This window comes from Hemibagrus wyckioides, linkage group LG27, assembly GCF_019097595.1.
Source record: "Hemibagrus wyckioides isolate EC202008001 linkage group LG27, SWU_Hwy_1.0, whole genome shotgun sequence".
NCBI classification, from domain to species: Eukaryota; Metazoa; Chordata; class Actinopteri; order Siluriformes; family Bagridae; genus Hemibagrus; species Hemibagrus wyckioides.
The window spans coordinates 19,437,464-19,447,822 of record NC_080736.1 but is presented as its reverse complement, the minus strand read 5'-3'; the positions used below and the strand labels follow the sequence as shown (position 1 = coordinate 19,447,822).

Genomic DNA, 10,359 nt, shown 5'->3' with positions numbered 1-10,359 from the left:
AGCATCCGAAATGAGACGCAAAGGATATAGAAATGATATTCTCAATAATAGAAGATATGCTTGTTTAAAAAATTGTTTATTTTTCACAGTTAAAAGTTTTGTGCTAAAAGCTTTTCTTTATCTCAGCTGAGGTGTGGAAGCTGCATGCTGTATGGGGAGCTGCTGCTGCACTCGTTCCTGCTCTGCTTCTCTCTCTTATTATCGCTGTCCTGTGTATTAAGTGAGTGACTGAATATTTTTTATATTCCTTAAATTACCATGATCATAATCCAGTAGTAAAAATTAGCTGAATTTAGGAACAGATTGAACAGCCTGGTTTTAATATCCTTTGTGTGAACAGGAGGAAGAAAAGATCAGAGAGAGACACTCAGGTACTGAGAGAACTTTTCACTTCATGTCTTTATCATCATGAAGCTCTACATAAAGTTCCTATAAATCTGTTATTGAATAAAAGCTAAAGAGGTTTTCTCTTCATCTCTCTCAGTGTGTTCCAATGCCTGGAGATGATACATACACAGCGCTGAACCTCATGACTGTGTCCCCAGAATATGACACACTGCAAGTAAGTATACAGTCTTTCTACCTGTGTGTGTGTGTGTGTGTGTGTTAGCAAGACTGACACTAGATGCTAGAACTTACTAAGACTAGATAATGTGTCCTCCTAAGCAGTGGCAAAGCCCACTGTCACTGCCACCTCTCTTTAATTGATCTTTAATCTCTGCTTAGCTTGATCCAGATGTTTTGGATTTATCCCAGTAGAAGTGTTTATTACAGAGTGTAATGAGATTTTTTTTCCATTTCAGAATGTGGCTTCAGTAAAGAGAACTCCAGAACTGGAGAATGATCACTAACAGCTGAGTTTGGTGACTTTACATTCAGCATCATGACCAGCACAGGAAGGATGCTCAGGGTGAGAGTTTTAGGATTAGACTTAAACAGTATTAACTCATTTCTGTCTTTAGTAATTGTCATTTATTTATGTTATTCAGGCTCCTTTTGTTTATCTGTTGTCTTTTGTACATTTAATAATTTTATACACACACATACATATATAACATGTGTATTGGCCTGAAGAAATCCTGAACATTTTCTACTATATCCTGCTTTCTCTCATCGTCTCTCTTCTTTCACTTGATCTGTTAAAGCACCAAATACCGACCTCCATCAAGATCGATTTTAATATATCGGATCTGTTACTGTAAAATCTTTAAAATGTTAATGTTTACAAGAATAAATTGAGCTTATAAGCATTTTGTGTGTGTGTTTTTAAAAATTATTTACTTATTTTAATTTTTTTTAATAAAAAACAGTTTGTTTCATCTTTAATCACAATATAAGAATTTTAAAATGTATACAGTAATCAGTATCAGTAGAGACTGAAACACACTGAGCAGAAATCGATTCAATATTAAACAACTATATTAAAGTTACACATCACCAATACCACACACTATCATCTCATAATTATATTACTCTTCAAAATCACATTTTATTTGTCATATACACAACCACACACAATAATTCTCCACAATCTGTCATAAAAACAAGAAAAAATATTATAAAAAATAGTTATATATAAATACAGAAATAGAATTACCTGAACAGGTAAAGGGAAATGATATAAAAATCTAAATAAATATATATGAATATTGATGTGTGAACAGAACAGTATGATTATTGTGTATAAAGTGTAGGTGTGTGTAACTGTGTGTGATATCTGTAATAGAGTTATTAGCTGCAGTCTCCTTCTCCGCTCTGCTCACGGTGTAAGACACAGCCTCGTACTCGTCCATGTTCCCGGTACCGAGGTGAAGTTAGTTTTAGGATTTATATTCCACACACATTCAGCGGCGTGTCACTTAGGGACCGTCAATAAATTACCAACTGAATGATACATACCTCCTGAGTTTGTTTTATTCAAATGGTAATTTATTGACGGTCCCTAAGTGTCACGTCGCTGAATGTCTGGTGAATATCTAACCTAAAACTTCGGTGTTCCCGGTGGCGAGTCACGATTTACAATCAGCGATGAGTAATCTCAGAGCATCACGGATAGTTTTATCCTCAGTGGACTTCTGGTTGGAAAACGTTCTCATGATGGTTCTGTGAACTATATCGTTTATCAATTTCCCCGATAAATCGCACAACCTCTTCCGACGTCATACACTGCGACGTCATACGATCCATTCCGCGTCATCTAGAGCGTCCTAAAGCGCGGCCCCCGATTGGTCCGTCCAAGTGAACCGAAGCTTCCTGTATCAGTCTGTGTTTATATCTAGACATGATGAAGATGGCTGTAGATTGTACTTTGTAGATGTTTTTAAACGAAGTGTAGCAAAGGTCCCAGAAGCTTTTGCCCCTGGTGGCAGGTGGCAGTTGACGTGCTGATGGAAGTTTGTTCACCATGCTGGTTTGAGTTTATCTCCGTTAAAGTCTCCCTCCACAACGAGCGCAGTGTCCTGGTGATGAGTCTGGTGTAGAGTGAGAACCTCATGTAGTTCACACAAGGCAGTGTCCGAGTCTTCCTGGGGTGGAATTAAAACACCACTCACTATGACTGAGGTAAATTCCAGAAGGAGAAACAAAGGACGACATTTGATGGTCAGGAGCTCCAGGTTGTGTGTGCAGGGGCGCGTGAGAGGAAAAATGCTCGCGCTGTCTCTTCGGCTGCTGTTTACCATCACACACACTGTCCAGGAGATAAACCGTGAAGATGGCGTGGTCCGGTACCGCTGGATACAGCCGTGTCTCGGTGAAGCAGAGGCTGGTACCCGTGATGAAAAGAAAATGAGTTTAAAATAAGGGGAAAGTGTAAAAATGGATTGCGGTTAAACCAGCCCCTCTTTCTGAAAGCACGGTTAAACTAGCCGCACTTATATTTAAGGGGCGCGGCTTTTAGATACTTAGCGGTAATAGCGCTGGAAGAGGAAAGCGAGCGGCCCGAGCTCCTACACCACCGAACAATAAATTAATACAAAATGATCATTTTTCATAAAAATCCAATTTGTTAGTTGATTAAACCATTACAGACAATTTCAGGATGACCTAGTCTCTGGTCCCAATAAAGATCAACCAATTTTACTGTGACATTTTTTAATAATTCCACTTCAAACTCACCATATAATATAATTATGCCAGGAAGCACTTTTTTAATCCATAAAATGAACATTATAAAATTGATAACTCAAAATGTTAATTGAATCATCTCAGATCACTTCAACATGACCTACTCTATGCTCAAAATAAAAACCGTTTTTAATAATTCCTCTTCAACTTCACCATATATATCAGTAAAGATGCAACTGGAAGCACTTTTTAATCCATTATAAGATGAACATGTCAAAATGTTAGTTGATCAATCCAAACAAGGGTGTAACTTTGGTTTGGGGGGGGCACAAAATGGGGGAAAATGTTTTGGATTGGAATCCCATTTCCTGCATTTACATACATTTAGAGACTATGGTGATACAAAGTCCAGGAAATAATTAAGTTGAGTATACTGATAGTGGTGGCTTAGTGTTTAACACGTTCGCCTCCTGCGTCCTGGGTTCGAGTCTTGCTCCCGCTCACTGTGTGTGTGGAGTTTGGATATTCTCCCCTCCCCGTGTGGGTTTCCTCCCACAGTCCAAAGACATGCTTCTAGGCTGATTGGAGTCTCTTAATTGCCTGTAGTGAGTAAATGTGTGTGTCCTGCGATGGATTGGCACTCCGTCCAGGGTGTATCCTGCCATGACGCCTGAGATAGGCACAGGCTCCCCGTGACCTGAGGATAGATCGGATAAGTGGTACGGACAATAATAATAAAAAATTAATGATAAATTCTATCAAAAAGAATATTAGGCAACTAAACTGTTTATATAAAAAAAGATGTCTTAGATTCTTTATTGTTTAATAGGGGCCAATCGCCAAGACTTGAGAAAATAATTTTTCTCAAAAATGTTCAGCATTGATGTTTTCTGTGTGAATACAATGTAAATAAAGTAAGACACAGTTTCCTCTGTTAAACAAACTTTTATTTCAAACTAACCTCTGTACCTGAAAATGTAAAATAAATCACTTATTGCACAGGACGTCTGTCAGAGACACGTCCACCAAACCGCTGGGGTTTAGAATAGAAAAAGCTTTTATGAACTGTGTGTTAACATCTCTATTTTCGCAAAATTAATATGTAATATAATTTTATAATTTTTATAACAATTTTATGAAAATGTTGATCATTACTTCAATAATTTTCTCTCATGCATAAACAACCACTCTTCACAAATTAAAATATTTACATTTACAAATACCTAAAGTTGATCATTTTTATGCCTCCAACACTGTCTTATAGCAGGATATGAAGTAACTATCTGTAATTATTACTTCTGTAATCCAAAAGGATGGGAAAGTTGAAAACACAATAGATACACAACTTATTTGGTACACAGGATTCAAGATCATCCAGAGTCTGCTTGTCATACATTGAGAGAAAATGTGCAGTTTAAAGTCAACTCGTTTTCATCCTACACAGGATCTTCAAGAAAATATGATTATCCTGACCTGAGCTAATTTACTGAATCAACCAACTCACATCTCCATTCTTTCTTTTCATCCATGATGACATTAAAGCCATCTGTTGCTGCTTCTGGTGTTTCATCACTGACTGTGCCACAACCCCGATACCTGTTCATTACACCTTTCAGTGAGATAGTTTTAGAGTGTGCACGCGACCTTCCTGGACACGGACCCACGCATCGACACAGACAGACTCTCGGTGTCCTGCTCGGTCCGGCTCCTCTGTGGAGATGACGGCGTGTGGTTAAAAAATCATAACAAACAAACTTAAAAAGTGGGGGGGGGCATGTCCCCCCTGTCCCCAGTGGAAATTATGCCCCTGAATCCAAACAGGATGACTTAAGAATCCCCTCCTATGTGTGGAGTTGGTTTGATAAACTAACAATTTTAAATGGTCATTTTATAACGGAGCAACATCAGCTTCTGGCTGTATTATATTAAAAGATATAGTGACTGAATGTAAATTACTACAAAGTTTCACAATAAAATTGATTGATCTTTATTTTGAGCATAGAGAATGTCATCCTGAAGTGATCTGAGATGGTTTTATCAACAAACATCTTAAAATATCCATATTATAATGTACTACAAAGTGCTTCAGGTATTGTGAATTTGAAGAGGAATTATTATTAATTGGTTAATCTTTATTGACAGAATATAGTAGGTCTCTCTGTTATTTCAGTTAGTTTTATGAAATAACATTTTATAACATTCATTTTATAATGGATTAAAAAGTGCTTTCTGGCATAATTATATTGCCAGCTTGAAGAAGAATTCCTTAAAATTATTAAAAAGTAAATTTGGGGTGATCTTTATTGAGACCAGAGAGTAGGTCAATCTGAAATGGTTTAATCAACTAACAAATGGGATTTTTATTAAAAAATTATCATTTTGTATTAATTTATTACTATTTATTACTGTGGTGTAGGAGCTCGGGCCGCTCGCTTTCCTCTTCCAGCGCTATTACCGCTAAGTATCTAAAAGCCGCGCCCCTTAAATATAAGTGCGGCTAGTTTAACCGTGCTTTCAGGACTGCGGTGAAGCCACATAACACGTATCCCATCATTTTCTATCCTATTTCTCTGTCAAGAAAAAAAACACTTTATAGAGATTCGTTTTTATAGCACAAAAGAAAAGAGTCTGGTGTAAGTGAGAGACGTTAATCACACTTGTATGTCTGTTCTCGTTCAGTGAAAAGGAAGAGACTAATCTAAATGAGGGAGGTGTGACAATACACTTCTCAACTTCCGTGTGTTTACTGATGGAGTAATAAAGAAGCTCATAACTGCTTACGAGTGCAGTACGAGTGAAGGAGGAACAGGCTGATTAAAGACCGTTAATATTCATTATAAGAGTAAGATCGATTCATTTTGTATTTATGAGGATATTTTTGGTGTAAATTCTACACGTGGTGGATCTTCGAGTGTCAGCTGTCTGAAGGCTGATGTTTTCCAGAATGTTGAGAAATATTACAGTAGCAGCGATCCTCATGTTACTGACAGGTAAACTTTTCCCATATTTCATCTCTCTCTCCTGTTTTACTGTGCTGTTGTGTTTCTACTGCAATAATTCAGAAAAAATTCCCCACATGTCTGTGTGTTGTAGGATGTTGAAGAGTAAAACACACAAATTGTGGAGCACCAAAGAAAATAAATTATTGCATTATTATTATTCATTTTCTTCTTCTTATTATTCTTTTGAAACTTAAATATACCAAATCATTATATTATGTTTACATGATCACGTAACTACATTTCGTTATGAATCTGTTATATAATGCATTCATGTCCTGCACCCTTCTTTATCTGTGTGGAAAACTTGTACTATAAATTCTATAAACCGGAATGAAGTTCAGGGGCGTTTTCAAACTGAGATCTAATTTTATTGTCGTTTTCACACGTCTTCTGGTCACACGCTATGTGTGTCTGAGAATAGCAGCATCAGATAACACTGTGGTTACAGTCTTGCTGGTCAGTGCACAAGTTATTACATGTTATTTAACTCATTTTACTTTGTACTTCTGGTGTGTGTGTGTGTGTGTGTGTTTGTGTGTGTGTGTGTGTGTTATAGGAGTTGAGACTCAGCACAGTGTAACTCTCTCCTCTCAGAGTCTATGTGTTGTTACTGGATCTACAGTAAAAATCCCCTGTAGATTTACAAAACCATATTACTCCACAGTCACAGAGAGAGAGTGGTATCGAGTCCAGAGCTCTGAAGGAGAACCACGAGACCTGAACAATGATCCAGAATACTCAGGACGAGTGTCTGTAAGCACCTGGTGGTCTGACTGTGAGCTGACAGTGAGGAATGTGAGAGTGAGTGACTCTGGAGTTTATAACTTTAGATTTAAAACACAGAGCAGTGACTGGATATCAGCATCATCTGGAGTACAACTGACTGTTACAGGTAACACACACACACACACTTTATTGTGTAATATGCAGTGTGTATTTACAGTGATTTGGTACATAATTGTGTGTAGACTTGCAGGTGAAGGTGGATCCTAACACTGTGGGACAGAGAGAAGTGAAAGTGACCTGTAGCTCCACCTGCAGAATCAACACACACATTATCTACTGGTACAGGAATGGCCATTACATCAAATACACAAATGATGCCTCCATTGTTCTTGACTCCACCAGTCGATCTGATAAAGGCAGCTACTCCTGTGAGGTGTCTGGAACTGAACACCGCTCTCCTCCAGTGTGTAAGTGTCAAATCTGTCCCTCAGCATCCAACTGAAACATATAGCTCATATTAATGTCAATAAAACGTCATGATTTGCTCATACCATTGTTTCTGAAATGAAGATATATTAAAATCAGTGCTGGGATTGTGTGGATCATTTAATACTTTAATTAATGTTTAGCAAAGAATTAAATAATAACTCAGTTAATAATGATGGGGAATTTGTAATTTACAATGAACTGCCCTCATTCTCCACCAGTATATGTAATGGGAAACTATCCGATCAGCTCAGATCAGCTTTCTTGCAGCTCAAGAAATGTTGCGAACTTAATATTTCCACAGCTGATTCTCCATTCATACAGTGATAAGTTGAACGTTTTTTTTTATTAATTCTGCATGGGATGTTACCTCCAGCAATAAAATCCTAAATGTAGTGAAAACACTATATTAAGATCACAGTAACAGGATCAGTGCTTTCCTTTAAAAACTGATGAGATTTTATTATACTGTTCTAATACACAGAACTAAACTAACCCATAAACACACTCAATGTTGGAAATGAATGTGTGTTTCTAGCAATGTGTGGTATATCTCAAACCAAGAACGAATCATCAATATAAGCTTCTGTTAGTTCTTTAGTAGGGCTTTAAACTTTGTGCATCAGTTCAGTGAGAATCTAGAGGTCCTGTACTCATTTTTGCGTGGTGTCTTTGGATGGGGAAATCACTCATTGCTTTGTTTGACTGGTGGTCTGGACATAATTGAGTAGTTTTTCAGGAAACAGTGGATGGTGAGTGAAGTGAAGTTACTTGAAGAATGAAGAGGTGGTTCATGGCAGTGCAAAGGAGTCTGAGTCTTTGCGTGAACCAGTCTTGATGTGGAGTCTTGAGCTCAGATCCTGCGTGACTCCTGTTAAATGTTGTCAAAGTTCAGGGTTAATCTTGTGTGTTTTCAGGTGTTTTCGATGAGAAGAGCTGCTGGAGTGTGTCTTATTCCACTCAGACTGTCTGCTCTCTGATTGGCTCATCAGTGGACCTACACAGTTATTACACCTTTCCTAATAATTACAAGGTCACAGAAGTCTTGTGGTTTATTAAAGAACTTGAGGATGTGAGAAAGGATGAGGAGTATCAGGGTCGAGTGCAGTACACACAGAGCTCCCAGAACGACTGTAGTCTGAGAATCACTAACCTGAGAGAGAGAGACGCTCAAACATACAGGTTCAGATTCTACACTGATGATCCTACAGGAAAATACACCGGAAAACCTGGAGTCACTCTGTCTGTCACAGGTAATGTCACACTATTATACATTTATTTAACTACATTTATACAGATGAAGGAAATGAAAGTAATTCTGAACCTAAATTCATATTTGTAGATCTTAGGGTTACAGTATCAAACAGGAATGGCAACAAGAAGCTGAGCTGCATCACCACCTGCTCTCTGTCTAACAACCCCACTTACATCTGGTACAAGAACAGACAGCGTGTTACTGACCAGGACAGAAATGAACTGTATGTCAGTAGTGGGAATGCAGGCAGCTACTCCTGTGCTGTAAGAGGACATGAGGAGCTTCGCTCTCCTGCTGTCTGTAAGAACTCACTTTAAACTTCACTCACTCTGTCATCATGGTGCTAAATGTAAAACCTTGAATTCTCATATCTCTAACTTTTTTAAAGATTTGAGGCCATTCAGATGCATGTAGATAGAAACTCCAAATAATAGTTTTATGTTTCAGTGTAAATTTTAAATATAAATCTAAATGTTCTGTAAACATTAAAAATACAGTTAATATTCATTTTAAAATGTGACATATAAATGTCCTTGTGGGGACCCCAGGGTAGAATAGGTCCCTAGAAAAAGGCAACAAATGGGGCAATTTGTAGGCTGTGAGTTGCGACCTGTGCCTGTGGAGGAAGAAGTCCTGGTGTTTGAGGAAAGGAATTAGCTGTGGCTTTTCCAGGACCAATACAATGCTTTGGTTCCAGCTTCACATAGATGGGTGGTTGGAAGGCCCTGATCCAATCAAGCTGCTATTCACAATGTGCCCTGGGTAGCTGTGGCATTTAAATCAGCCGTATGTTTCGCTTCCGTAAAGGCGGTGGCAATCGATCACTCGGAAATATTAGTTCTCTTTGCAAAAGTTTATCGTCATTATATTCTATATCTGCATATCTGTTCTGCAGCTATGGTCATCACCTGATAGGGCTTTGAGGTGGGCGGGGAGCAAAGATGATGAAACAAAATGTAAACAAATATGACAAACTAACAAACAAACCCTCAAACAGCAAATACTGGAATGGAATTCGGATGATGACATAAAAACTGGATGTGCACTAATAAAAAAATAAACTTTTACAGAGGTTTATTCTTTTAGAATCTTCTTTAGCTAATGTAGTACTTACAAAATTATCTCCATGTGCAATTCAAAATCTCCTGCAGAAACAGTTACGGACATAGAAAAAATCAGGTCAGATCTTGGTAGAATTCTCATTCAAATGCATGCTGAAAATCTGTTTAGAAAAATACTTTGGCCACTCTTCCAATGCAAGCTACCTTTCACTCACATCTGAACTGCAAGAGAGTAATAATTAGAACAAGAAGAGGATGTGAAGAGGATCTCAATAAAAAAAGATCAAATAATAAAGACTGGCACATATATCCTGTCTTTCAACAAACCTCAGCCTCCAGAATGGATCCATTTGGGATAGCTGAGCATTCCTGTTGACATTTTCATTCCTAATAGTCTACGATATTTCAGCCATCAGAACTTCTGCTAGATGCAATAACAAACCTATTTGTCATAACTGTAAAGAGAACTTTTGGTGGTGAGCCGACAGATACGGTTCCGATGCGTCTGGAGGTTGAGTGGAGAGATAGCGTGCCAATACTTTTGGAGGCGAGTGGTTATGTCACCAGAACACAAGTCACACAGTTCCTCACATTATGTTGAGCATTTTGATATGTCACGTGTATGTTGCGATAGTTTTGTAATTCCACTTATTTTCAGGGTTGACGTGCATGTGACATCACCAGAACACACATCAAGAAGTTCCCCTCATTGTGCTGAGCATTTTGATATGTCACAAGTGTATATTGCTGTAATTTTGTCATT

General features: G+C 38.0%; 1 protein-coding gene across 1 annotated transcript; it reads left to right on the top strand.

The window, feature by feature from the left end:
• The first annotated feature begins 2,227 nt into the window (after positions 1-2,227).
• LOC131347594 (uncharacterized) lies at positions 2,228-9,447 on the top strand. Its single transcript, XM_058381757.1, has 6 exons — positions 2,228-6,056; positions 6,733-6,960; positions 7,037-7,261; positions 8,198-8,533; positions 8,623-8,835; positions 9,431-9,447. Exons 1-6 carry the CDS (start codon positions 5,999-6,001, stop codon positions 9,445-9,447), a joined length of 1,077 nt encoding a protein of 358 aa, XP_058237740.1. The 5' UTR covers positions 2,228-5,998.
• Positions 9,448-10,359: the final 912 nt, after the last annotated feature.

Bases quoted from the DNA above. Each gene is read 5' to 3' on its own strand.
- LOC131347594 (XM_058381757.1), top strand. From the start codon at position 5,999: ATGTTTTCCAGAATGTTGAGAAATATTACAGTAGCAGCGATCCTCATG. The intron at 7,262-8,197 runs GTAAGTGTCAAA...GTGTGTTTTCAG, and splicing joins ACACCGCTCTCCTCCAGTGT to GTGTTTTCGATGAGAAGAGC. The intron at 8,534-8,622 runs GTAATGTCACAC...TCATATTTGTAG, and splicing joins AGTCACTCTGTCTGTCACAG to ATCTTAGGGTTACAGTATCA.